Raw genomic sequence first — 27987 nt, 5'->3', positions numbered from 1 at the left:
TCTCCTTGTCAAAACATAAATATAACAACAGATTATTTGTGTTTTTTGTTTTGTTTTGTTTTGTGGTTGGTATTACAATATTTAAATGTAATTCTAGTCGTAAACTATAACTCTGCTTCCTTCTGCGTATATTTCAAAATATATATCAATAAACAAAATCTTTTTATGGTAGTTTTTGTTTCTTTCTTTCTTTCTTTTTTGTTTGTTTGTTTTGTTTAGTTTTTTTGTTTTCCTTATTTGTTGCTTTAGTTTAAATGAGGGCTGTTGTTGTTGTCGCGGTAGATCTACCGTCCACATAAGATCGTAGTGCAATTATTAATTTATTTTTTTTTTTTCTTTTTTTTTTTTTTGTGTGGCTTAAAAGCACACGCAGCCTTACGACAAGTCTGAAAGGAAAAGAATGATTAGTTTCACGCAGAGCAAAGGGAAGAGTGTGTACTCACAGCTAGGCGCTGCCTCGTAACGACGCTGTATCTGATCGTATGTAAATTTCACAAAGGCATCGTACTGCTCGGCCAGTTTGGTGGTCAGCACGGACTCGTAGCGTTCGCGCAGTTGATTCTCGCGCTCCTTGATCATGCTCTCGCATATGAGCTGCACCTGTTTGAATGTGAACAGCGCCTTCTCGCCGTGACGCATCAGATTCGGTGGGCTGTCCGGGCGGCGGGGGCTCTCCGGACCCATTTCGGAGCCGCTCGACTCAGAGTCCTGCATGCGCTCAATGGCAGCCGCTGTGATCGGCAATTGCTTGCGCTTGTGCAGTCTTTTGATTTCGTTGCACAAATTCTCGGCCATTTTGTCTGCAGGTGAACAAAAGTGTATAATGTAGGTGTAGGAAAAACGGCAAAAAAAAAGTGTTCTTTACCAGGCGACATCTTGGCCAGAGCTGCCTCCGAGAATGGGCTCGGCTCGGTGCTGTCTTTGGCATAGCGATTGCTGGGCGTGTGCGTTATGCCCGAAGCAATGGTGGGTCCATCACGGTCCATACGCGATGGGGAGCTGCTGCTGCCCGACTGGCCGAAGGGATTGCAACGCCTACGCTTGGGGGGACGCTGGTTCATCGACTCCCAGTCTAAGGCGCGCTTCAGTGTTGCACAGGCCATCGCTATTGTTAAGGTTCTCGGTGAAAAGTTGATAAATTTGTAGCTGGGTAAATTTGTTTCTGATTATTGCCACAGTTGTTGCACAGCTGCTGTGTTGCAAGCGTCGTGTATTGTTGTTCTCTGCAAAGAGTCGGAGGAGAAAATAATATTCAATGGATTAGGAGGGGTTCGGTTCGTTTCGGTTCTCGCACCTTGCTGGGAGCGAAAAACTGGTTTCAAGGAAAAACAGGATTCACTTGCCACACACACACACACACAGCACGCACACATGCAGAACACAAACAATAAAAGAAAATGGTGCAGCGATTTATGGCCTGTCAGCCAGCGCTGTCCGTTTGGCTTCTTTCACGCAGAATATAGCTTTATTTTTGAAGTGGCCTTTATCTAATCACAATATGACTGTGATTTTCGCTTTAATTAAATTCAAGAGAAGAATTTTAATGTTAAAATATTACTCGTTCCAAGGGCTCTATGATGATTGGGAGTAAAAGAAAAACTCAATATAGCTTGTTTTGGCTGTTTTGAGGATAGCAGAAACCGCTTAGCGGGCAACACTGATGCCCTGCAAGCAGCTGCTATGCTATCGCCGCAGGAAAAAAGGGCGATTCAAAGAGAAAGAGAAACGACACCAAAAGGCGCAGCGCAATTACCAACACAACTACAAATGCATAGCAATGCAGAGGAAAGAAAGGTGTAACCCAATGCCAGAACAACCACCACACCACCACCACTACCAGGATAATGCGTAGTCTTTTAAACACGGAGCCCCAGCGGCCAGCGGCCTAGCCTGCGCCAGCTGTTTTTCACACTCACACTGTCTCTCGCACAGCAGTGGTTCACAGGCAGGGTTCAATCAATTTGCAACACGTGCGGAAATGACTTTTTCGAGCTGGTACATCGACATGCAATTTGCACCGTTCGTTTTTAATAACCATTAACGTTTAGCGTTTTACGTGACAAATGCCAGGCCCGAGGAGATTTGCTTTCAGAAGAAGCCCAAAATGACGGCAACTAATGCCAGCGATCACAGTGGTTGTCTCGCTCTGGCACACACACTCGCTTGGGCACGCACACTCGCTCACCACAGCACAGCTGCAAGTGTGAGTTGGAATGTTGATTTCATGAAATTTTAAAAATGGTCGAATCGTATATCATTATCAGCGCCGCCCAGTAACCGAAGTGGAAATCTGGCAAGAAATGTGTGGCCACACGCTTTTCACACCACCATTGCACTTACTTTAGTTGGCTTTTCTGCGTTGCACTATGGATTTCCGTCGAGTTTCTGCACCACTTCACACGCGCTTTATTTACTTTTTTATTGTATTGTACTAATACTCCTCCGCTGGCTCATACGCACGCACAAATGATTCAGATTGCAGTTAAGTCGTATAAGTAATTTATATGTTTTAGTTATTGCTTGCTAGTTATTTGAGCAGTATTTCAAAGGCCACTGAAATGCACTGTCGTTAAATGTTTGGTTTATTGTTAATTTTCTCTTAAGTTTAAAATTTTTCGGTCAGATTCTTAACAAAAATGGACGACGATGCGTGCAGTGCAGTGTGACCGCGGAATTATCGATACAATACGGCATTACCCTCAAAAATATACCTATATATACGTTCTCACTCATATACCGTAAATATACAGGTACAAATGATATTTGTAAATTTTGTATATTTTTATATTCCAATCAATATTAACTGAAACTAAATTTGTATGCGAATGATGTATGTATTTTTGTATTTGTATGCGACAATTTAGCTTATTAGAGTTACTCCATTATGTTGGATTGTATATATGAACTACACGGTAACTACATGTTTTCTACATATTAACTTTTTAATCTCTTCCCAATATATCGATAAGGCACAGCTATCGCATAAAACATGCTGCGAAATTGAGCAGCACTGTTCTCCAACATTTGTCACGGAATAAGCAACATTTGGTACCCCTAGTGGAAAGGAATTGGAAGTTAATCTGTGTGAAATTCGAGTAAAATTTTAGATTTAATGCTGAGAGTTCTAACTGGCTGGTAATATCAAACAGAAGATCTAAGTCGAGAATATGATTTAGATTTACGGTATATTTACAGTATATTTTAAAAATGCAAGGGAATATTTCGGTATATTCCCGATCGTCTGTCTGTATATTTTATCGATAATTACGCGGTCACACTGTCCAGTTCAACTAAAAAAGTAGGAAAAATTTAAGATTTAAAATTTTTAAAATTTTTACTAGCCACTACAGCATTTTTTCCGCGTCTTCGCAGCAATCGTCGAGCCGCAGTAGTTAACTTTTGCCCAGTGCGTGCACGGAACTAACAACAATTACGTATCAGCAGCAGCAGCATCGTAGGGGCCAAGAGCAGAAGCAACGAAAAAGAAAGATCTAAAAATATTTTAATCGTCGTACTCGAATATTTTTATTTCGCGAAACGCGAATAGACAGAGCTTTAAATTGACAAAACAACGCATTAATAAACGCTAAAATGGTATTAAAAGTCTACGTCAGCGGCATGTCCGGCAACAAGGAGGTAAGTGTGTCGTGGGTGGGGTGTCGTGGGGCGAGGCGAGGCAAAGCCTGCATAGAACTAGAACTGAGCTGCAGTGCGGTGGCTCTGGTGTAACGTTAATGGAATGTTTGGGCCCAGTCATTAGCAGCCAACAAACTTAGATAAAAGACGGGTGACGATATGCACTGCAAATTCTATTTTATTCCTCAGCCGTTCTTCTGCTTTTTGTTAGCTGGTGTGCGTGCGATGATGATGGTATAGTGTGTGGTGTACAGTCGAAACGTCATGCTAGCAAGTGGGTATTTTCTGTTTGGCTGTGTGTGTGTGCGTGTGTGGTGGTGGCAAGAAGCAGCACAATGACCGCAAACATTTCATTGCCCATATATGTATTTGTGTATGAAGAAGCTTTTTTTTTTGTGACTGTCAACTGTGGATCTGTTGAACTGTAAAAGAGAGCGCATTCATTGATCACAGTTGCTTCTATGTGCGCAGCTGTGTGTGTGTGTTGGCATGATTCACTTTTTCGCTCTTCTCCTTTGTTCCATTTGCAAATATCGAATAGGAACAATAACATAACGGGCTTTGTGCAGGCCATCGACAGCAACAACATAAAGAAGATGAACGGCATTAACGATGACAACAACAATGAGGGCGCAAGAGAGAGCACGACTTTGCTGCCATTGTTTGTTGTTCCTGTTATGATACCCCTTATCCGCAGAGCATAAAGGTATATTAAACTTTATGTAGAGTTGTAGTGGAAAGCAGGATATAAGTCGTCTGAATCAATAAACTATATTACAATTGTTTGAGTGAGGTCCAGAGAGACTCTTGGAAAGTTCTCCAACTTAAAATATTCATTACTCATATGCAGAGTTCTCGCAGAGGGTGTTGTATAGTCGGAATTACGCTTGTGGTGAGAGCGGGTGCGTCAGCCTCTATATAAGTGCGTGAAGTCAAAGTAAAACCGTAGCAGCACCTTATCGTGTGATAATTACACGAAACAAACAGTTCCAATTGGATTTCCTTATCGGGCTTTCAAGTGTGTGAATGTAGGTGTGTGCGTGTAAACACAAACGGGCTTGCCGGTAGAAATTCATTAACAATAGCAACCAGGGACTGGCACACCTTTGGGGACTGTGTCTTGGCATCCGCTTGTACTAATATCCAAATCCTTTTAATTTGCAGGTTAAGAAGCGCCAACAGCGCGTCCTGATGATCCTCGACAGCAAGAACATCCAGTATGTAAGTTAGATTCCTGAAAATTCCGTCAGAAGGGATATTAGATGAATAAGTTTGACAAATTATACCGTCTGCAGGACACCGTGGATATCACAGAGCCTGGAAAGGAGGGAGAGAAGGAGATGATGCAGAACAAATCGACCAGCAATGGCGGCACAGTCTCCGACCCCGATCCCCGGCACCCGCTCCCTCCGCAGATCTTCAACGATGCGGACTACTGCGGCGACTACGACGCCTTCGACATGGCCAACGAGATCGACACCCTGGAGGTGTTCCTTAAGCTGGCTCCCGCCGACACCACGGCCGTGAGCAGTGCCCAGATCGAGCTTAAGCAGGAGAACGGCGATGCCAAGAAGGAGGAGGATGGCGAAAAGGAGGCGACAGAAAAGGATGAGGCGGCACCCGCGGAGGAGGCTGCTTCAGAAGCCAATGGCGAGGCGGGGGAGAAGGCAGAGGTTTGAGCTTAGGCCATTTACCGTATTTTCCGTTAATTGTTATGAAGCGACACACAGCAGAAAGCGCAAAAGTACCAGTAACAATAACAGCAATGGAATTAACATCAACTCTAACAGCTAAGGCCACACTGGTAGCCAGCATAATGCTAACAGCAGCAATAACCCCTCATGTTATCTAACAGCGTATCAGCACTTCCACGGTTACCGTTTATAATTATTTTTGCTTTCATACAAAACTGGATAAATTGCATTCTAACAATTTAACCAGTTTATTGGCATAGCAAAAATAAATGGTAACACTGCCACATTACCACCCATCTACCTATATCTGTCTCTCTAAAGTAAAGGCGCTTGTATTTGTGTTCTTTTAAAAATTGTATTAACCCTCCCCGACGACTGCAACTCTTTAAGTTATAAGTTTCAAAATTTTAGACACTGCACACGCTCTTAATTTAATTGTGTCAACACACTGAGAAAAAAGACAATTTTAATCAAAAATATTTATAATCATTAACCACTACACTACATCCGTCTGTATGTATGTGTTTCAGCAGCACACTTTAGGTTCTCATAAGCTTAAGTTCCAACATCTTGAATGAGAGTGTAGAAGAAAGCTGTACCGTTTGTGCAGCAGTTATGTTAATGCGAAAACATAAAAAGCGCTGCCTATGTAATGAAAAGGAAATATATTTGTATGAACTAAAAAAAAATGTAACCAACAGCAAGGCTTGTTTTTCTAACACACTCGTCTAACACTGCAATAATCCAAACTTTGTACACTTTGCAAAGCCGCGACTGTAGAACGCTAGAGCTTAACAGTGGTCGTAGCAGCGCGACACTAGAACGAATGCCAGAACTTAACAGCGAAAGCCGCGACTGTAGAATGCCTGCACTTAACAGCGAAAGCAGCGACTGTAGAATGCCAGCACTTAACAGTGGTAGTAAAAATGCAAGCCACGACGATTCTTCTTTGATTTATCTAATGTGTGCGTGTGATTCTTCCAAAGAAGAAAGACGAAGAAGAAGCAGAGACGACAAGCGAGGAGAAGGAGAAGGACGAGTGTGAAGGTGCAGACGCCAAGGAAGAGAATGGCGAGGAAAAGGTAATAGATCCATAAGAGAGTTGCATGGAAACGAGCTAACATAGGAGAAGTAGGTGCTTTAGGAGCTAACCAAGGCATGTTTTTGCACCGTAGAGGCTCGATTTCTTATCGTATCTTGTACTATATTCATTTCCAATCCTCCCCCTAAAAACCATACACAAACACACGCACCACTCCCACAAACCACCCCAATATATATCAGACTGAAACCGAAGCTGAGAAAGAGCCAGCGAAGGAGGACTCGACAGGTAATGAATCGAAGGAGGATGAAACTGAGAAACCGGCGGGAGAACAAGAAGGTGAAAAGGGCACCGAAAAGCCAGAGGAGGAAGCCGATGAGAAGACCAAGGCTGATGAAGAGGCTGATAAGGCAGAAGAAAAGCCTTTGGAAGAAGAGGAAGCGAAGGAGATAGTTGAAGAGGCTGGTGGGGACAAAGTAAAGAAGAAACTGACAAAGAAGACGATAAGGAGAATGAAGAAGATGACGTAGAAGAGGAGAAGGAAGCTGTGGCGGAAAAGGAGACTCAGGAAGAAATCAAAAAAGAGGACGAAGCAGAGCCGAAAGAGCTCAACAAAGAAGAAGGTAAAAAGGAGGACGAAGAATCTGATGAACAAATAGCAGAGACGGAAAAAGAGGCCGAAGAAAATGGTGAGGGAGAAGAAGCAAAGACGGAGGAAGAAGTGGCTGAAACGGAAACCAGCAAAGCAGAAGATGCAACTTCCAAAACGGTTGAGTCCGAAGATGCTGAAAAGGAGACGGTGAAAGCAGAGGAGACTCTAGAAGCAGCCCCCAAAGCAGTTGAGACCGAAGATGCTGAAAAGGAAACGGAGAAAGCAGAGGAAACGCAGGCAGAAGTCGCCTCCGAAACGGTTGAGACCGAAGATGCTGAAAAGGTGACGGAGAAAGCAGATGAAACAGAAGAAGAAGCCGCCACCGAAACAGTCGCAACCGAAGATGCTGAAGAGGAGACGGAAAAGAAGGAAAGCGCTGATCCAGAGCCCAAAGAGGAAACAGAAGATGGCAGCAGTAAACCAAAGGCTGCTGAAGGTGATGACAAGGCAGACGCGTCCTCCTCCGGGGAGGAAGAGAGCGAGACGGAGGAATAGCTGTAAACTACCGCAAAACAAACGAAAAATCACAGCAACAACAACAACCATCCACGCACTGTCACCTGTATCCCAAATGTACAAATGCAAGGTGAGGCATTACCAGAAAGCGGTCTCACGATTGCCTCCCGCACACCTTGTTACAGTTACTGTGACTGCGAGCAACGAGAGATCGAGAGACACCTTGCAATTGTACACCTTGGAACGAATGAGCGAAGCAACCACACGGCACACCCACATGAAACACACACGCACACGCACACATTAAGCATATAATGCCGCAATATTTTGTAAATAGAAAACCCACTAATCACACAAATTCAGGTGGCGGGTAACGAACCATAGAGTAATGCTTGATACACACCCACCCCAAGCCCTAGCGACTTTTTCAAACAATTTTCTTTCTTGACGCCCCCCCCATCCACACCACACAGCGCCAAGTTTCTGCAACGACAACGGCAGCTACAGCCACAGCAGTCGATCAGCCCACGACAGACTCTGACCGGCTATTGGAAAGCGAGCGTGCAGCGACTGCGCAGTAGACGACCGTCAGCAGAGGGACAGGCAGCGACTGCGCTGCGAATTATTATTTACTTTCAGTTTTTCAGCGACCACAAAAATATTCAGTAAACGAACACAGTACTGATGAATTACGTTTCTCATTTTAGTTGTTGTATCCAAATAACTAAATATACAGTACATTATAATTATGTTTAGTACAGTACACGGTAAAATGAAGTTTATAATTATTTACGCTCTAGTTCGGGGTCTTTTCCATTATAAAACTAGTCAAAATGCGAGGGGCTCTCGCCACGCGAAAATCATTTACTAAAAGGATGAAAACATGGGGAAAGGAAAAGGTTTTACTTTTGCTGGTTTTGCACATCTGCTGCACATCTCTCTTTCTCTCTGTCTCTGCGGAAAGGAGGGATATATTCACTCGCAGGGGCATCAATCAGCCGCAGTTGTGGCTGTCATGCTGGGCTCACGTTCTCTCTAGTCGCTGTCCTCCTCGTCGGACGTGTCTGTCGTGTAGTCACTCAGATTCTCCTGCTGATCGTTGTGCTCCGGCTCGGACTCGCTCAAATCCCACTGGGGATGATCTGTCGGTGGTGCTGGCGCCTTCTGCACGTCCAGCTTAAGCTCTTGTTGCTGATCCATGCCCAGATAAGAGTCTGCAATATAAATTGTATTAGTAGCCGCAGTCGGCAAACATTTTCTGCAAGTTTACGCACCCGAACGGAGGCACACTGTGAACGTGTAGACGCCCGGCCAACGCGGCGCAGTGAACTTCAGCTGGATCTCCTCCTTCTCGACCAGATTCGTGACGTGGTAGGGGGCCGTGAGGAGTGTGCGCGACTTGCGGTCGCAGATGTAGGTCCACCAGTACTCTTGCTTCTCCTCGGGAAAGAAGGGGCAGTGGACGGTGTGCGATAGGCGCGACTTGCCCTCGAGGCGCTCGCGCTTGTTCAGCTTCTGCTGCAGGCGCTCCCACTCCTCGTCATCGTCGTCGTCTAGCGAAGAGTTGTTCTTGTTCTGCTTCTCGTCGTCCTCGCTGACGCTGCCGGCTACTGATTCCACATCGCTGTGATCTCCGCCATCCGATTCTGCCTCTGAGTTGGCGCCCTGCTCTTCGGATCCTGTGGCCGATGCCGACGCAGTGGTCGCAGCCACGTTGGTCGCCTTGGGTGGCAGCTTCTTCTTTTGGTTGTTGGCCGGCTTCTTGCCGCCCTTGCCCTTGCCACCCTTGCGTGGCTTGGCCCAGGCCGAAGCCTTCTTCACGGGCACAGCAGCGGCTGCAGCCTCATCGTCATCGCCAGCAGCCTCCTCGTTGGCTTCGTCGTTGATGCCCTGCTTCTCGGGTGCCTTGGTGTCGCCGAACAGAGTCTTCATGTCCTTGCGCTCGAGCGTCACTGTGACCGTGACAATGGCCCCGGCAGTGACTACATTGGTGTTCTCGTCGTCAATCACCTCGCAGCGTATGGAGAAGTCGATCAGTGGCATTTTGCCCAGCACTTTCATGGTGTTCTCGTACTCAAAGTCCGACAGATTCTTGAGCAGCGTGCGGCCCTCCTCCGGCTTCAGCTGCGCGAACTGCTGCAGATTCTTCACGTGCCGCTTCTTGTTCATGAAGTACAAATGGTCCTCGGTCAGGTGCGGCAGCTGCAGCAGCGGCGACTTGAACTCCCACAGGCCCTGGATGATCATCGGCGACATCTTCATGCAGTTCTCGATGGTCTCGATGCTGGGCAGACGAGGCACACGCCTGGCATATGCCATCATCACGAGCTGGTGCACACAGGAGACCATCTCCTGCACCAGATACGGGCACTTCTTCACAATGAACTGACGATCGCGCTCCAGTGTGTCCGCGTTGAGGGTAATCCGTGACAGATGGGCATGCAGAATGGCGCGTGCCTTGATGGAGTACATGCGGCAGAGTGGATGCTCCTTGCACTTCTCATTCAGATTGGGCAGCTGCCGGATGAGCTGAATGTATCCAGAAATCAGGGGATAAGTAAAGGTGTGGACGGGAATACAGGCAGCTTCAACTTACCGCTGGCACTTCGTCGTTGTCCGATTGTCGCTCCGTCACCTGGGAGTTGTGTCGCTTGTCAAACTCCAAGCTGGCAGCCAGCACCATGAGGGCGCGCTTGAGCAGCATGTGCGGGTCTTGTGGATGAAGTAGAAGTACATTTGGGTGGTGTCGAGGAGCACCTTGTCGCCGCTGAAGCGTATGGAACGGTACCACCAGACGCCCACGGCCGAGGGCATGGCCACCATGAAGACGAGACCGTACAGGCCGAGCACCCACACGCTGTTCTCCTTCTCCACAATCCACGAGGGCAGGGCAATGCCAAAGGACATGGCACCGGGGCCATCTGGATTGCCGTACTTTTCGTAATTCTCCTTGGCCACGTCGTCGGTGAGGGCCTGGTAGGCCTTGCTGAGCATCATGAACGATTTCTCGTCACCCGTCTCCTTGTCCGGATGCAGGATCTTGGACAGCCTGTAGTAGGCCTTCTTGATCTCAGCCTGCGAGGATGTTGGCGGCACATTGAGTATCTCGAAGGGATCGAAGCTGGCCATCTCATAGTCGAACTGCGAGACACGATATGTGAGGAATAGCAGCAGGGCCCAGCCCAGCACTATGACGAGCTTGATGGTCCACGACCTGAGGGCTCTGTACGGCTCGGCATTGGCCAGAATTGTCTTCTTTTTCCTGCAATCGGCGCATTGGCATTCCTCATTGCGCTTGCCGGGATCTGCAAAGAATTTGGCCATTAAATAATGCTATGGATGGATCTTCACATTTCCTTTACATAGAAGTTTTAGCTTCTTGTATGAAACCTAAGAGAAAGGCACAGGTAAGAGAGTATGCTGTTCGCTAAGAGAGAGTTTAAAGCTTTCTGAGAAGAGAACTTTCGCTGAACGCACAGGAGTGTCGGTAATGCAACCGTACTCTCTTCTCGCTCTTTCAGATAGAATAACTGGATTTGGATTAAAGAGAAAGAGTTGCTGCCCTGGAGGTGTGTCTCGTTTATACGATGGCGCATCACGATAAGTGGGCCAAGTCCACACACAAGCATGTGCAATTTATGCTGGATCACTCCAGATCCAGAGCAGCGCACTCGGGAACATCGCGACATCGCGATATGACAGCGACGTGTGAACGCATGGTGTGTTTTGTGTTTGGTGTCCCAATTGTGAAGTTAGCCCGACTTGAAATTCGTGTAAGCGCAGCTTTCACCAATACGAAGACGCTGCTGCGGTGACGTTGTTAGAATAAATTATTGGAACGTGTCCATTTGCAATTGTGAGCGGAAAACACATGTACCTTGTTGTTGGGTGGGGGATAAGCACACTCATACTTATTAAGACAGACACAGGAACACACACACACACCCAAACACACAATGTCGCGCTGCAGGTGGAGAGCGATTATAATCAGGCAGAAGCGAAGGCAGCACTAACCTTCTTTCTTTTTACGTGGCCAATAGTAAATCGTTGTTGGTATCAATATTAGGGCCAAGAACGATAGCACAAAGTAGTAGAACGTTCCGCCGCTCTCATCATATTGGAACTTTTGACCCGCCATCGGTGCTGCTGCTACCGCCTATATGTGTGGGTAGTCTGGTCTGGCTATATACAATGAATATCAGCGCGCAGCCTTTCTTTAGCTTCAATTCGCTGCCAGCAGTTTGGAGTCTGGTCTGCAGTGTGGCCTTTTTCAACTTTTCTTCGCTGTGGCGGCGGCAGGCGGTTGCGGCAGCGACTGCAGCTCCAGCTGATGGTTGGGCACGCTGGCAGTCGGTCCCGGGCCAGGGCGCTTTCTCTTAAAATATTAATTAAACTTATTGTTAGCGAGCGGGAGTGAAAAACATTGGCTGTTCTGTTGTAACAAAATCACGATTTATATACCGAAATTTTAAAAAATCTATTTACACCGACGCATGAGACTGACACGTAGGGTTGTTTAGTTCAGGGGCGAACTGGATCGATTCAACCGGTTCGGTTCCGCTATCGTCTTGCCGATTACATTTGTTGCGCCTGTGGAAGATTATTTTTATCTTGTGTTATGGAAGGCTTTTTGTAGGAGCCGATAGCCGGCAGGGCTTGAGAAGGAGAGGACACAGGCATTATTGTTTCATGCCCGCAGTAAGCTCAACTTTAGAAAGATTAAATACAAAATTGGTTCCAGCAACTGTTTGACTACCCTGCCCTGGTTTTCAACGTCGTAACATCTGGCGACTTGAAAGTGCGAGACCCTGGAATAGCTTTCACATTAATTACAAGCAAAAAAAAAATAAAAAGTAAATCTACATAATTTGCAGACGCGACAAGAAAATCCACATAGCAATCCACAAAATGAGTTTCCTCAGCTACATATTCGGGCCCACCCTGTACATGGAGTACAGGGGAGTGCCCGAGCCACAGCGCAAGGTGTACGAGGCTGGAGCTGTTGAAAAGTTCGGTGAACAAATTCTCTCCACGGTGAGTGTACCAACCAAAACGAATGCAGCATATGGGGTCTAGATGTTAACTCATTCCAGCTATCGGTTATGTGGTCGGTGGGCTACTACACGTCGCCATTGATTGTCACATTCCTGTACCGTCGCGGTTATTTTGTTGCCGATTCGATGCCGACGCTGGCCAAGATCACAACCAGCGTGGGCCTGATTGTGATTATGTCGCTGGTCATGCGAGGCATGGGCCGCAAACAGTCGCGGGTCTACTCGAACATGATGAAAGCCTTAGAGGAGGCGCGGGCTAACAAGACCAGCGGTGAGCTGCGCCGCTTCGACATTGAGTTCAGCTCGTGGCCTGTGGACTTTGATGTGAAGTCCCTGACAGGGTGAGGAGACCAGATCCTTACAAATGATTCGCAGCGTAACTTTCCCCATTTAGGGATACCAAGAAGCCCGTTGTTACTGCCAGCCGACGGGAGCCGCTACGCTTCGCCACACTGCCGTGTGAGGTGATTGCCTACCTGGCCATCAACACCTTCGGGCTGCCCATGATCTATCCGGGCTCAGTCAAGCTGCTGCAGAAGTTTATGCGTATGTAATACTGTCTTAATGTCCGACTGGTTATAACTTTTGGTGTATTGCAGGACCAATGTTGATCTCAGGACGCGCCAAACTGGTCGAAGACGACAATGGCATCCGCTATAAGATTAAGACAATCGACTCGAATGAACTGGACACTCTGTTCATCGATAATCGCATTGACAACGTGGGCAATGGCAAGACTCTGATCATCTGCTCCGAGGGAAATGCGGGATTCTATGAAGTCGGCATAATGGGCACTCCGGTGGCCCTCAAATACTCCGTTCTGGGCTGGAACCATCCTGGATTTGCTGGCAGCTCGGGCACGCCATACCCGCATCAGGACAAGAATGCCATCGATTCCGTCGTGCAATTTGCGATTAACCACTTGGGATTCTCTGTGGAGGATATTATATTTTATGGCTGGAGCATCGGGGGCTTTAGCGCATTGTATGCCGCATCGATTTATCCAGATGCCAAGGGAGTTGTACTGGACGCCACCTTCGATGATGTCCTCTATTTGGCTGTACCTCGCATGCCCTCCCAGGTGGCCGGCATTGTCAAGACGGCCATACGCAATTATTGCAATCTAAACAACGCCGAGTTGGCCGAGCAGTTCAACGGACCCATTTCGTTCATTCGACGCACTGAGGATGAAATTATCGCCGAGTAAGATGGGTGCATTTTTATTCTATTTATATTTATAACACTTTCACGCTTGTCTAGGGACAACCGCATTGAAACGAATCGCGGCAACTTCCTGGTTGTTGTCTGTGCTGAAGCATCGCTATCCAAAGATCTTTGGCGTACCACAGTTGACTCGTCTCCAGGGTCTGCTGTCGAAGCCCCTAGAGCCGTACAGCATCCCGGCATCCGAGGAAAAGCTGAGCATGTCGCGCCTTATTACTTATGCCTCAGATGAGGGCAAGTCATTCCCCATGCTGATTGGAGCCGAGTACTCCGAGGAGGTGCGCAACAACATGGCTGTATTTTTGGTATGTTTCTCCTTGACTTTCCTTTCATTATCTACGAGTGGGTATAATAATATTCTTTCCATTTTAGCTGCGCAAACATTTACGTGATTACAACTCCACACACTGCACACAGTTGCCAGGGGAATTCTTCACCATGCCGTGGGACATACCCACCGAGCAGGGATTCGTATTCACCTAGGCCCCATCATAATCACAGTCTCTCTCTAACTTAAAATGTATTCGATTGTGGTGTGGCAGTATGCTTAGATATAGTGAAATGGTTTTAGCCCTTTTTGCATTTCGACTGCTTAATAAATTATTCATAACTGGGAACAGCCGGGAAGCTGTTGTACAGCAGAACATGCAACATTAATACACACACAAAACATAGAAATGGTGTCAAACTGTCCCGTCTTATACGTACTATATAAACGAAATAAATGTCACAAGCTAAACACGGATCTAGTTCGTTGGTGAGCGTTTTTCTATTTCACTTATGCACCTAAAACTAAAAATATTTGATAAAGCCTACGAGTTCTTCTTTGAGCCACCGAAGCCGGAGAAGCCCATAATGGCAGCCATATCGTCAGGTATTCCACCGGAGGCCAGGTCACCGCTGTCATCGGCCTTGCGCTTGCGTTCTTTCCTCTTCTCCTTTCTGTGCTCCTTGTAGCGTTCCTCCTCCTCTTTGGCCTCGCGTAATCTCTTGTCCAGCTCGTAGTCTTTTTGCTTTTCCTCCATTTTCTTTTTGTTCTGCTGGAAGCGCTCCTTCACCTGGTCAACGGTGCTGCGCTCCACCTTCATGGACATGCCCAGATTGCGCTGGTGCTTCTTTCCATTGATGTGATCCAGGAAGTTGATCGAGTCTTTAACAACGCAGTCGCACACATTGCAGTAGTAGCCACCAGATTGCGAGGTCGGTGTATTCTTGTTTATCACAACGCTCTTGCCCAATTTGCTGTCCAGATCCACCTTATAGTCGCGTCGTTTTAGGTTCTCCCGCTGCACAGGCTCTACACCAGGGCGAAAGTTTTTTTTAGGAGTTTCTATTCGTGAGGACCAAACCACAACTAACCTTCTTCCTTGGGAGCCACCTGGTTCAGCAGGCGCTCGGCGGCAAGCTTCTCGTACTCGTTTTTGTCCCATTTTCTGCGGTGGTCATCAGGTCGCATCGTCATCGTGCTGTTATTTATTTTTACTTAATTTAGTAGAAAAATTAGTAGTAGTAAATAATAATTTAAATAGAGATGCGAGTTCCTACTAAGTGCGATGTATCGAGTGTCGGTACTACGAAAACGTATCGATATTCGCTCATCGGCTATCGACAGTTTATTGATTTCTCGCCGAGCGCCTTCACAAGTTGGAAAATAAAACGGATATAAACAGAAAACTCGTGTAAATCCAGGCAATCTTCATTTTTCAAGCATTAAAAGGATTCTTTAAGTGTTCAGCAATGGGAGCAGCATTTTTTCCTGTGCTTTTCTTCACGGCGCTTTGGGGAGCTGTGGGTATTGGTATGCCCATTATGACTCCAAAGGGCCCGCACCAGAATTTGATACGCTGCATCCTTATGCTGACGGCCTCCTGCTGCTGGCTCTTCTGGCTGTGCTGCTACATGGCTCAAATGAATCCACTGATTGGACCCAAGCTGAAGCGGGATGTCGTCGCCATGATTGGCAGGTCGTGGGACATGAAAATCGTCGAAGGCTAAAATGTCTATCCGCAGTCTGTCTATCAGCAGTATTTAAAGTGCAATCCTATCTAATGTAATCCCCAATCATGTTAAAAAGTGTATTTAAATTATGTTGAAAATAAATCCGTATCTGATATCGATAACAATTCAAATATGTTGGTATCGCGCTCACTGCTCCATTGCCATGTCAAAGAGAGAGTGAAGAAAGAGAGAGAGAGAGCGAGAGCACGCAGTGCTGCCTGTTGCGCAGACGCAACTGACTCTGGTGGGCTCAAGACTGAGATTTTGGGGCGACTATCTTTAGTTTTCTTTCAGTCACGGGCGCGATCAGTTTGTCGTGAAATGCTTGTTCTGTTGCTGTGACCAGAATACCGTGAATATCTCAAGCGATAAATGTTCAATTAGTACCACGATTCTATAGCCAAGGGCCCAAGGGAATCAGTGCAACATTTGTGATTGAGTTTTGAATACAAACAGCTTGCAGGAATTATTTTAAACGTACCTACCAGCGCACCCATCAAATGGAACCACACTTCCACAGCTGCCTTGGACGATATTAAATCTTTGTAAGTATTTGCAGCTTAATTAAGAGGAAGATTGCACTCAGGACTATCAGAGTTCCCACACTGCGGGCTCTCCCTACGCTCGGGCAAGCGAGGTGGAGGTTCATAAACTAGTTAGACACATGCACTAAACCAGAAAAAGTAGTTGAAGGTACAAAACTGGTTACATTACTCAAAACGAAGACGCTGCCCCGCTGCTGCCAAGCCAAAACCAAAGACCAAAGACCAAAGAGTGTAAGAAGTAGAAAACGATGAAATGTACAAAGGCCCACGGGCACCGAGAGCACAATAATCGCGCACAAACGAGCTGGCGAAGCTCAAAAATTATGGATGTTAAAATGAAAATGGCAATAAAGGGGCCCCAAGACACAGCTACAGAAATGGGATCCAGGGTAAGGGTAAGGCAGGGAGCCAAAACCAGTTGAAATTCCATTTTACACAATGCAGACAGACAATAAAAGAAATTAGAAATTAAGATTCCACCCGAAAAAAAGGGCGGCAAAAAGCAAAAGAGGCAAAGAGCACCTACGACGTTGGCCACTGGCACCAAAAAAAAAAAACAACCCAATAAAAGTGTAAAGAACGACGAAACAAAAGAGTGTACAGTGTACAGGTGAATGTCCAGAGAACAGAAACAAAAGCCGGAGAACGTTTTGTTGTCCGCTTTGGTCTGCTGCTGGTGCTTTATATGTCGCTAACCGCGCAATTACCACGTTTATGAACTGGGCCAATTGACAGTTCGGACCCGTTGGCCACAGAGCCACAGAGCCAGCCAGAGGCAGAGAACACCATCATTATGTGATCCCACAAGCGGCGATGAGTGGGTCTTGTCGTCTCCCATAATGACGGAAGATTGTTGTACTCGTGGTATCTAAAGATCTAAGCGTTTTGCCTCCGGAAATTGATTTTTGTGCCAGCGTTTACCTGTTCGTGTTCGTGTTCTGTGCGCTGACAGGAAGAAGCTGCTATGTTTGACCCAATTTATAGGCGGGGCTTCATAATAACCGACAATTTACGCAAATGCACACCCTCCACCTCTTTCTCCACCTGACTCATTGATAACTGCTGCAGTTGGCCGGTGAAAGTCCCAAAAACACTCCGAAGCTGAGCCAAATGACTCAGACAGATTGGAGAGCGACACACCACAAGGCCAAGACAGGTTGCCAAATCCTAGACACCGAAAACACACCCATATCTGTATGTCTCTCCTGTCTGTCCATCTGTCACCAAAGCACATTTTTTCTCTTTCCTATTTGTGTTTGGATAATTTTCACCTGCACTTCATTTCACTGAGGAGGCAATGAAAATTTTCATTTTTCGTGTGTCGGAAGTGGATCAAAGACAGAGCAGAGCAGAGGCCCGGCCCGAGCGGAGAAATAGAAATGCGAAAAACCAGATTCGGATTGAAAAATTATGTACATTTTTACGAGCATTGCTTTGGTGTGCGTTTATTTTGATTTCGTTTTCGTTGTCTTGTCACAAATTATTCATTTACGAGTTAATGAAACACTTTCGCTCGTTAAGAGGCTGCCCCGGAATCAACCCGCAACCCGAATCTAAATCTGAATCTGAATCTTGGGTCGACTTTGATCCCCCGCCATCGTTGGGACTCTGGGAAACTGTTGAGAATCGCAAATTGGTCAAGAGAACCTCATCCGAACCTCATCATCATGAAGATATGCTGGCCTGGCCCAAATTGGCATCTTTGCTGACTGATCATCTGTGCCGCACGATTCTTGGACGGCGGCAAAACAGCACCAAATGACAGAGGCACAGACAAGTAGAGAGAATCAGAGACAGACTCGGAGTCGGAGACTCTGGCTGAGCGATCAGATTGATCTCTGCAGCTGGCTTGGTCTCCGTGCCGCGGCGAAATAGAACATAACGCTAAGCTGCGACTAAATTGCATTCAAATGATGTAAAATCGCCACTAATGGGCTGATCTTTTGTTTCGCCTGTCGAGCCGAAGCACCACTCGGTCGCATGGAGTGAAGAGTGGAGAGGAAAGCGACCTCAAATGCAAGAGTTCGTTGCGGTAAAGAAAATGCACTGGATTGGATTGGATGGAAAACATTTCCCCCCCCAACACAGGCACAGCAAAATGAAATACAGACGTCCAATGCAGGAGAATGGAATGGGAATGGGGATGGGTATGGGGGATGTGCGTGCCGCGCATGCGGAATCGCGGCACTAATTGCATTTCGGGTTCTTATCTGTTGAGTGCGTCGATGCATACTAAGAGCAAGCGGACACAGCCACGGCGACAATTTGCATTAGACATGGACTCAAGCTAAGTAGAGTTATCTGCAACTGGTTGTGGCTTTTCCCACTAAATTGGGGTAATCAAAAGTTTGAATTTCCATTAAAATAATCTTGTAATTATCGACTTTAAAATGAGTTTAACAGGAATGTGTTAATAAGGGCCAAAGCAAATTAGATTCTTCAAGTCTTTCTATTTAAAGTAGTTATTTTTATCACGTAAAGACGTTCCCCATCAATTATGGTGTATCTTACAGAAATTTATTCTCAGCTTCGCTGACAAGACACCCGCCAAGCATTTAGCACTGTTGTTAATACTGTTACCTCAGCCTAACGGTTTTCACTCCCTGACTTTACACTTTACACACAGACTTTTCAGTTGCATGTCATTCTATTCTCGAAGGGGACAGGGGCAGGGGCAGAGCGCCCTGTCCAATATGTCAACCTGTTTTGCTGCTCGCACACCTTGCCATGAGGGGGGAATGGGGAGGTGCTACCACAATGAGTAATCAAGTTCCCGAATTATGCTCGAGGGAGCACACACACACACACACACTCACGTAAAGGGTTTCGGAGGGGAGCGTGTGTGGGAAAGAGCGGTGGCGAAGCATCGGCAGATTTGTTGGTTTTTAATTAGTTTGGTCGTCGGTTAAAGAGTAACGGTGAATGCTTTTAATGACTGCGCTCCGCGCTCTTTGCTATCCACTCTCCCTACGCCTGAAGAGCATTCCCCCGGTGGCGTTACACTCTCTATCCTCCATACTCTCTCTCTCTCTCTCTCTCTCTTCGCCCCTGGGCCATCTTCAGTTCTGTGTTATTGTTAATGTTATGCCTGTGGGTTCTTTCTTGTCAACTTTTCTCCTCCGTTTGTCGTAAAAAATGAAATGCACTTTTGGTTCCGCACAAATCGTAGTGGAAAGGGTGATGAGTGAGAGAGAGAGAGGAGTGACGCATTTTATTACTCCATGTACATACATTTATATTCCGTATTCTTCTTCTCCTTCTTGTGTGTATCTTCTTGCCAACAATGTTGTTCTGCTCCAGTAAAATGCCTCCGCGGCGCCGTTAGAGCTATTATGAAACTGCAAATGTTGCACAGATGGAGAGCAGAGCACTCCACGCATACATATTCATCTTCTAGTGGCTATTAAACAATTAATTCATTACACAATTAGTGGAACGTTACTTATTAAATGCTTCATCCATTGTGCAATTGCGCTAGCACCCACCCGTTGCGTACCACAGCCCCAGAGCTTAGAGTATCGGTATCGCTATCGGCATTCGTCTATCGTTTATCAGTTTTCTCTTCCGGCAAAGAGAAGATTGCATAAATTTGCAACATTCCACAACGTGTTCCTCTAACACTTATGACATCTAGCAGCAAACAAAGAGCTAGCGGTATCCGAAATGCTATAATGAAGCCACCAATAAAAACACGTCTGGTCTGCCAATTTGCAATCACTTTCAAAAATGAAACAACAAAATACACAAATAAATAAACACAAAATTCGTACGGGTTGCCCTTTTGATGGGGACTGCATTGTTTGGATGATTCAATTTTCGGTTTTCTAGTTTGAAATGAACTTTCCATTTCGGTGCTTTCTGATAAGCATCCCATTGACATCGATGCCTCTGCTGCCCCCTCCGCCACAGCCTCTCTCTCACACACCTGTCACTTTTCACTTTCTTCGTGGCCTCAACACTTTGTCGGCGTCTATTATTATTGAAAGTAGTCTCGTGGTCGTGGTGGATGTGCAGCCGACTCTTCTTAATCTGGCCGAAAATCGCTCACATGCGTTCGAGGTAAATTCCAACGGACATTCGGACACAATGGACATGGATATCTGTACATTTTGGGTATATTTTTGGATCACAAAACGGGTTAATGGCCGGCCCGGCCAGTCGACCGACTTCCGTTAGACAGACAGACAGACAGACAGTTTTTGCAGGCACTGTTCAGATCAAATTCTCATCAATCATTCTTTGACTTTTTTTTCTACCTGTCTCTCGTTTCGTTGCAATGTCTTGAACAATTTCACCGATAGAGAAAATCGGCTAATGCGAGAAATTTAATCAACTTATGCGTGGACAGACGACGTCTTAATGCTTAACGTTGAAAAAGGCACTCTGCCAGCATTATTTTTGTCTTTTAGTTTATTATTTTTGTGAAGTTTTTTTTTATTTTTCTTCACGCGGCTCAGACGTAAGTCAATTTATTCTTTCTTTCTCCATTCGAAAACACAAACAGACAGACAAAGGAGAGAGGGGTGGAGTACTCGTACCAGTTACCAGTTTTGGTTTTGGCTTTTGGCTCCGTCTCTCTCTCTCTCTCTCCGCTCCCCATAGCGGCTGCGCGCATGCGCATCTAGGTCAAGCGCTGATGGGATGGGATGCCTATGGCTGTTGCTGTGGCGATGCCGATGGCTATGGCTCCCCAAGCGTTCTAACTGTCATGGGAGCAGTAGGGGGTATGTATGTACAACGTACTGGAACATCTCCCCTCCCTCTACTGATACACGTGTGTGTGCCGCGCCTCCCTTTTGGCTTGGTCTCTAATTGTGCTCGTTCTGTTCTGCAATTTGGCGTCTTTTTCTGGTACTTGGAGCCCGCTTTTGGCGGTATTTTTATTAGGCAAATGTGTTTCCGTTCCATTTGAATGGGAAATGGCTGGCAGCAGATACGAGAGAATGGTTCTTCAGGTAATGAAGTTGGCCAGGGGGAGCGCCGTCCACAAGATATTACAAGCGATTAATGGAGCTTAGTGTGCCACTGGGAATTAATTCAGGCATACACAAACCCTTGAAACGGGTTACACGAACAGCTAAATCCCATATTTAATATATTGAATATTAATTTCTCTTTTTGCATAAACAAAAACACGACATCGACCCCGACCCCGACCCAAACCATCAAGAAATTCCAAAAATAAAACAGAACTTTTACTTTTGGCTTTGAGAGTCTCTCAACGCTAACGATGGCTTGCCGCACCGAAAACTATTTTTGGCCGCAACGTTTCTCCTCTGAACTCTGCTTTGATTGCTCATGTACCACATTGTGGCATTACGAGCATTAATACGCGTGTATCGTACATGTGTATATGGACGGTGGAACAAGCAATAACCCCAACCCCAGGCCCAGCTCCAGCTCCAGCTCCAGAGTCAGGCATCAACTTCAACCATCTTCATTGCCATTCCCGCTGAAGCGAAGAACTGGTTTCTGGGCAGCACTGCGCTGTGGTGTGGGCTGGTTCGTTCGTTCTTCGAGTTGTTATTGTGGAGAGTGCAAGCAAGGTGGAAAAAGAAGTGAAAATTCCCAATTTGTAGGGCTCAGCCGGCAAGCGTATCAAAGTGTCAGGGAATTCTCTAATTAAATCTGCTTTTTTGTTGCTTTTTTTTGGCTTGTGGTGGGATAGCTTTCGCTTTTTATGACTGCTGGTCACCTGAGTGGTGTTCATTGTTCCCAGACTGGCATCACAATTAATTATGGAATTTATATCATGCGACATTCCTTCATTAAGAGTTTTCAATGTAGCTGGCGAGGACTTTGACTTTGAGTTCGGGAAATGCAAATGGAAACCGGTTGAAGTCTTTCGTTTTGTTTCGTTTCGTTCTTTTCCTTTTGCGAAAAGTGAGAATTTTCGCTTGGCTAATGGCATGGCCAAACAGGATTAGCCGGTTCCTAGGCATGCTGGCCCATTAGCGAGTATTTTCACGGAGAGACAGAGAGAGAGAGAAGCTCAGCAGCCAGAGTGGGCTCAAAAGAAAGCAAATCCAAATCCCCCAAAGTCCAACGAAAGTGAAGCAGCACCAACAAACCCACAACAACAAAAAACCTAATGTAATTCCGATTTATTTGATTATTATCTTGCAGATTAGCTCACAGAACCAACGCAACTGCAGAGCCATGGACACGGTCTATGGAACAAAGAAATACTTCCAAAGTCTATCGGGTGCGAGTGATATCTACAGAGCGCAGACATGTCGGCAAATGGTGAGTCGTTTATCACACGCAGCACAAAAGGGATTACTGTTACGGGTTGTAGAAGCCAATTCTTGGGAATATAATTAACATATGCCAGGGGAATTTGGGTCTCCATTTATCGCAATCAGAATCTCTTTTGTAAATAGAAATGTTACATCAACTGGGGGGCTCCAAAACGCAACCAAAGAACGCAGAATGCATCTTTGTTGTTTGTTTGGGATCTGGCTGTGGCTCGGGCTGTTTGCATTCCTCCAGTACTTACACAGTCCACAGTCCACAGTCGCTCCAACAGCTGCTAGATAGCCCAGCCGCATAGATATGTAGCCAGCGAGCCAAACACGACAGAGATAGCAACAGCAACAGCAACGGCGACAGAGGAACAACGTTCTAAAGGTGAATGACTTTCTCTGCCAGAAGCAGCCACGAAAGAGGAGGCACACACACATAGAGAGAGGGAGAGAGAGAGAGAGAATGAAGAAGAGGTCGCGGCAAGAGGAGACTTTGACAAAAGAGAACGCGTTGCGTTCTGGGCAACTCAGGAAGTGCCCTGCAGCTAATGAATGTTAAATGGTAATCAAGAAACAATCAGACTCTGCCCTAGAGGAGAGCTGCCTGCTCCCCAGGTGCAATGACTCGTGTTCCCAGGCCAGGCTAATTAAATGCACCCGAGATCGTGGCAACGGACATTAACAAATCATGACAAGTGTCGTGTTTGGTCGGTCCCTTCCTTCCCCGTCTGACCGAGCGTCAAGTGGGGAGCACCGTTAGAAGTGCTTAAAGATGCGCGGATTCACTTCCGAGAATGAGTTCTCAGACTGGCAGATTGGCAGCTGCGACTGCCAAGAAAGAAAGTCGCCAAAGGGCCGAGAAAGTTGTCTCGTCGCTGGATAATTAACTAATTAGCAGCCATCGAGATCAATTGGCAATGGGCTGTCTGGGCTGGCTTTGACATGCTTTCGAAACACACTTACGCCAATCTTCTCCAACAATCTTCTCGCAGAGCACGGACTACACCTACCAGAACACGCTGGGGCGCAGATCACAGCTGGGCGCCTACTATCACATGAACAAGCAGCCCTCGTACACGAACGATCATAGCATCAACAGCCAGTACGGCTACAATACGTGGGGCATCTGGCGCGATGGCCGGAACATAGCCCCGTCCACGTTCTCGGCCAAGACACAGACGCAGTATCCAAAGAATCGATCCTTCTCCATCATCCTCACGACGGCCGCGTTTATAGTTCTGCTGGCGGTGATCTCCATTGCGGGTCTGGCATTCTACTTTAGCTCCATCAAGGCCACCCTGGAAGATCGTAAGTAATCAAATTTAGCATGGGAAATCCCTTAATGCTCTTCTTTTGCCACAGCCATCTTGGGCTTTGAGGGCTCCTTCCGCATTGCCAAGGGGGATCTGTACTCCACGGGCCTGAAGTACAACCACACCACCACGTACAAGCAGAAGATTGACTTTTACAAGCGCTTCGTGGAACGTTCCCTCACGGACAATGGCCTGCAGCCGCTGCGCACCGATGTCTGGGGCTTCGGCGATGGTCCTCTGATCAAGGTCTCCTTTCGTCTCTTCCTCGATGTCCGCAAACTTCCGCAGTACGTAGATCCTCACCCACTCTTACCCTTTTGTGGCTGTAACCCCTTTTGATCTCTGCAGGAATATTCTGAGCGTGGAGGAGTACATCAAGGAGTCTCTGTTCTTGGAGACAGCGGCCACTAAGTCACTCTATCGCTCGCTGCGCCTGGACACGGAGTCTGTGGAGATCAAGCGGATCATGGACGAGCAAGTGATGCGTTCAGCGGCAATCTTAAAGGAGGCTGTAAGCAGACACCCCCCGATCCTTCGCTGTTCTCAACTAATCCTCTCGATTTACTTGCAGCAAACGGTGCCCACTAGTCAGACGCAGCTGGAGAAGCGGCTCATGAAGAAGGGAACGCCCGCGCCGGCACTGCATCCAAAGCCACTGGGGAACACCACACCCAAGCCCCGCAATCCACTCGTTCGCAATCACGCAGCGGATGAGGAGCCGGAAATCGATGTGGAGAATGCGCCCGTCATTCAGGGCTCCTTCGAGGGCTCCTTCGAGATAACCAAAACGGATGCAGACATTGCACGCAAGAAGTTGCCGCCCACACGGGCCTACCAGATCAGCAGCAGCGCTCAGCCACCCAAGTCGATAGCCGTAACGCCGTACTCCCTCCGGGTGAAGCCCAAGAAGCCGGGCATTGAGAAGCTAACGACGATTGTGCCTCAGCAGCAGCAGCCTACCACCAGAGCAACCACCACCAAGGCGACCAAGAGGCCAACAACAACAACAACAACGAGCACGAAGCGAACCACGAGCACGAGCAGCAGCACGAGTACGAGCACGAGCACGAGCACCACGACAACAAGTACAACAACCACAACACCCAAACCCACAACAACAACGACAACAACAACAAGCACCACCACAACGGCGCCCGCAACTACTCCTCCCCCGCCGAGCACCACACTGCCCAGCACCACGACATTCACTTATCCGACGGTGACAGCGCCCACTCCCACCCACAGCATGTCCCTGCCCAAGCTGGATGCGAATCTCTTCACCACGTTCCCCATTCTGGACACGCAGCCCTGGCGACCGATGCACCGTGAGGTGCCGGAGCTCATGGCTGGACCGCCGCCCGCTTTTCCCACAAAAACGCTGCCTGGTGGTGCTGGAACCACGCCCACTGTGAATCATATACCGCAAAGGCGAATCGATGAGCTGGAGCTGCCGTTTATAGGTGACAATCCCACGCCGCCGACAGCCGCTGTGGGGCCATCGAACATCGATGATCCGTATGGGCCGATGTCCATTGCGGGATTCCTGAATCAGGGCGTGCGCATGAACGAGCCAAAGATGCCGGAGTTGGCGGGCGCAGGGCAGGAGCAGCAGGATCAGGATATGCTCTTCTACCACAACTTTGGCAGTCCGATCTTCATGCCAGGCACTGAGAATATAGAGCGCCTGGGCGGAGCTCTGGTCGAGCCGCATCCGCTGCCGGTGCCACTGATTGATGATGTGATTATTCCACCATTCAAGCCGATCGATCCCACGCTGGGAACGGGCGACAAGCTGCCCTTCAACATCGATGCCAGCAACGAGCGGTTCGAGCACCTGGGCGGCGGTGTCATAGCCAAGAAGCAGGAGAAACCGGACAAGCAGGAGAAGCCGCAGAAGCAGGAAACCTCCACAAAGCAGGCACCCATTGAGCTAACCACGCAGAGGATCAATCACACCAGCACCACTCCAGTTCCATCGCCAGTGAAGTTCGTGGTCCACCCAGGCCCACGAGTGCGCCAGCTCTGCCCTCGCTGAAGCCGACGGACAATTCGGTGCTGGCCGACACGATTGGAGAGTTTTTCATGGAGCTGCTGAACCTGCCCAAGGAGGGGAATGCAACCAACAGGAGCACCACACCAGAGCCAGAGCAGCAGCAGGAAATCGATGCCGTAGAGTCAAGGATTGAGCCAGATGAAATGGAGACACCAAAGCCGCCGGCGAACAACTCCAAGCCAAACTTTATGAAACTGAAGGAGCACATTCTGCAGCGCAATACTCCATCCCAGATTCTGTCCAATGACACACTGGAGAGCACAACAAGTGCCACTACGACCACAACCAGCACAACGACGGACGAGCCAAGAACTGTCACGAGCATTTCCAACAGAAATCGCATACGAACGACCAGCGAGCGACCCACAATGATGGACGATTCGAACCTCTTTCCCTCGCACTCCAAGTGGGAGTTTGTCAACAGCTCTTCGGCGCAGAACTACGGACACAATGCGAATATGCGAAAGATTTTCAACAAGACGCTGCAGGCGTGGGTATCGGAGGACATCGACAAGTCGGAGAATCTGACACTGAACGACATCAAGACGCGCATCAACAATGCCAGCAACATACAGGACATTTCGCTGATCTTTGACACGCTCGCCTCCAAGCTGGGCATCACGCCGAGCGTTCCCAACAAGTTTCCTCCCTTCTCGCAGAACAAGCTGAAGCATCCACCGAAGGAGGAGACCAGAGTGAGGACAACGACCACGGAACTGCCAGTCCAAGAATCGAGCGTGAGCTTCATAGAACAGCGCGAGCCTTTCATTAAGCCAATGTCCAGTTTTATGGACGATGGCTCCTCGGAGGTGCTGGGAGCTGCCATTCCAGTGGTCGGCGAGGCGGAGGTGGAAGTGGTGGACCCGCTGAAGTACGAGGAACTGCTGAAGATCTCACAGTTCGCGGAGCCCACATCCACCACCACAGAGCCGAGCGTGCATCGGCTGGTCACCCTGCTGCCCGTGCGCTCCAATTCGGGCATTCGCACCTACAAACCACCCACCGAAGACTTTGAATCGCAGCGCAGCAGGCAGAGCGAGGCATCGCCCGCTTTGAGGGAGGGCAGTGGAGCAGCCAATCTACGGCGCAAGATCAACCTCAACCAGAGCCGTAGGTTCGGGCAGCCGCCGGCAGAGGCGGTCGTGAAGGGTGGCATCAAGGTCACAGTCAAGAAATGATCATCGAGAGCAAGGACAGAGTCGGCCAAATAACTTCAAGATGAGATTACGAAAAGGAAACCCTTGGATTAGGGTTTGCAGGATTTGTGTAGGGTCTTTGGAAACGATTTTTGTAGCTCTAAGTAGGGAATATAACATTAGGTTAGGTCGTTAATCGCGGAGCGTGCAAAATAACAAAATCTTGTTCGAAAATTGTTCGACTGCTGGAACAATTTTGGAATGACAATTCCTGTTATACTTCGGCGACACGATATCTCTGTGTGTGTGCGTGTCTGCCAGTCCTCAGTATTTAAGATTTATTATATTAAATTCCGTGTTTAAGTGTGGAATCAATATAATATAGTTTGTATACGAAGCTACCATTTAAATATAAATAATATTTTTCAGTTCAATGCGATTCTTATGTTAATGTTAGATTTCTGAATGTGTAAGTCGGTAGGTTAAGTTTTCCCCCATTTATTAAATGTGAATAATTTATTATTTACCGTTTGTGTTTCATTGGGTTAATATTACTTTTCAATTATTCCAATTAATATTTTATAATTTTGGTGACTGCCAAATGAACGATCGCGCTCTATGGCGCCGTGCCGTGAGCACGGACAGACGATGAACTTAAAATAAAAACGGGACTCATGGAAGCGACACACTTTGTCTATGCTAAAACACTTCCCGGCCATAGTGGGCGGCTGTGGAATACGAAAATGCTTCCAAAATGCGGCTTTTCAGCAACCAAATGTCATGGTCTCCTAGGCCACATGGGAATTCGACTTTCCAGCCATTCATGGTTAAGTAATGTAATACAAAAAGCTATGACTAACTTAAGGACTTACACTGTGTGGATTTGATTGAATATTGATATGATGATTGATGAAACACTACACACACACACACGGATTT

The 27987-nt window shown here is 47.3% G+C and overlaps 7 protein-coding genes across 7 annotated transcripts; 4 read left to right on the top strand and 3 right to left on the bottom strand.

Moving 5' to 3' along the window:
- Positions 1-350: 350 nt before the first annotated feature.
- LOC117895046 (akirin) lies at positions 351-2669 on the bottom strand. The gene is made up of 4 exons (XM_034802424.1): positions 2341-2669; positions 866-1223; positions 444-800; positions 351-386 (listed from the first exon to the last, which is right to left on the bottom strand). The coding sequence occupies exons 2-4, from the start codon at positions 1101-1103 to the stop codon at positions 376-378; spliced, it is 606 nt and encodes a 201-aa protein (XP_034658315.1). The 5' UTR covers positions 1104-1223; positions 2341-2669; the 3' UTR covers positions 351-375.
- A 635-nt stretch (positions 2670-3304) lies between these two features.
- LOC117895049 (cilia- and flagella-associated protein 251) lies at positions 3305-7537 on the top strand. The gene is given in 7 exon segments (XM_034802427.1): positions 3305-3636; positions 4801-4857; positions 4932-5309; positions 6317-6412; positions 6615-6899; positions 6902-7125; positions 7264-7537. Coding segments are annotated over 7 exon segments (1341 nt in total). The 5' UTR covers positions 3305-3591; the 3' UTR covers positions 7520-7537.
- Positions 7538-8113: 576 nt separating this feature from the next.
- On the bottom strand, positions 8114-12018 carry LOC117895043 (translocation protein SEC63 homolog). The gene is given in 5 exon segments (XM_034802420.1): positions 8114-8694; positions 8755-10009; positions 10077-10192; positions 10195-10785; positions 11495-12018. Coding segments are annotated over 5 exon segments (2265 nt in total). The 5' UTR covers positions 11619-12018; the 3' UTR covers positions 8114-8515.
- Positions 12019-12258: 240 nt separating this feature from the next.
- LOC117895045 (phosphatidylserine lipase ABHD16A) lies at positions 12259-14503 on the top strand. Its single transcript, XM_034802423.1, is given in 7 exon segments — positions 12259-12514; positions 12574-12875; positions 12929-13080; positions 13134-13737; positions 13795-13834; positions 13836-14063; positions 14131-14503. Coding segments are annotated over 7 exon segments (1563 nt in total). The 5' UTR covers positions 12259-12388; the 3' UTR covers positions 14242-14503.
- Positions 14504-14508: 5 nt separating this feature from the next.
- LOC117895047 (zinc finger matrin-type protein 2) lies at positions 14509-15284 on the bottom strand. Its single transcript, XM_034802425.1, has 2 exons — positions 15118-15284; positions 14509-15055 (listed from the first exon to the last, which is right to left on the bottom strand). Exons 1-2 carry the CDS (start codon positions 15218-15220, stop codon positions 14571-14573), a joined length of 588 nt encoding a protein of 195 aa, XP_034658316.1. The 5' UTR covers positions 15221-15284; the 3' UTR covers positions 14509-14570.
- Positions 15285-15358: 74 nt separating this feature from the next.
- On the top strand, positions 15359-15887 carry LOC117895048 (V-type proton ATPase subunit e 2). The gene has a single exon (XM_034802426.1). The coding sequence runs from the start codon at positions 15496-15498 to the stop codon at positions 15751-15753; it is 258 nt and encodes an 85-aa protein (XP_034658317.1). The 5' UTR covers positions 15359-15495; the 3' UTR covers positions 15754-15887.
- A 150-nt stretch (positions 15888-16037) lies between these two features.
- LOC117894293 (mucin-5AC) lies at positions 16038-27482 on the top strand. The gene is given in 7 exon segments (XM_034801253.1): positions 16038-16301; positions 22428-22547; positions 23539-23854; positions 23909-24146; positions 24208-24370; positions 24431-25796; positions 25799-27482. Coding segments are annotated over 6 exon segments (3462 nt in total). The 5' UTR covers positions 16038-16301; positions 22428-22460; the 3' UTR covers positions 27091-27482.
- The last annotated feature ends 505 nt before the right edge of the window (positions 27483-27987 follow it).

Source organism: Drosophila subobscura, chromosome J (assembly GCF_008121235.1).
Source record: "Drosophila subobscura isolate 14011-0131.10 chromosome J, UCBerk_Dsub_1.0, whole genome shotgun sequence".
Classification (NCBI taxonomy): domain Eukaryota; kingdom Metazoa; phylum Arthropoda; class Insecta; order Diptera; family Drosophilidae; genus Drosophila; species Drosophila subobscura.
This window is presented reverse-complemented; position numbering and strand designations above follow the sequence as displayed.

Excerpts from the sequence above, each read along its gene's own strand:
- LOC117895046 (XM_034802424.1), bottom strand. The coding sequence starts at position 1,103 with ATGGCCTGTGCAACACTGAAGCGCGCCTTAGACTGGGAGTCGATGAAC. Across the intron at positions 801-865 it reads TCTGGCCAAGATGTCGCCTG|ACAAAATGGCCGAGAATTTG; the intron begins GTAAAGAACACT and ends GTTCACCTGCAG.
- LOC117895047 (XM_034802425.1), bottom strand. The coding sequence starts at position 15,220 with ATGACGATGCGACCTGATGACCACCGCAGAAAATGGGACAAAAACGAG. Across the intron at positions 15,056-15,117 it reads GGTGGCTCCCAAGGAAGAAG|AGCCTGTGCAGCGGGAGAAC; the intron begins GTTAGTTGTGGT and ends GCCCTGGTGTAG.
- LOC117895048 (XM_034802426.1), top strand. The coding sequence starts at position 15,496 with ATGGGAGCAGCATTTTTTCCTGTGCTTTTCTTCACGGCGCTTTGGGGA.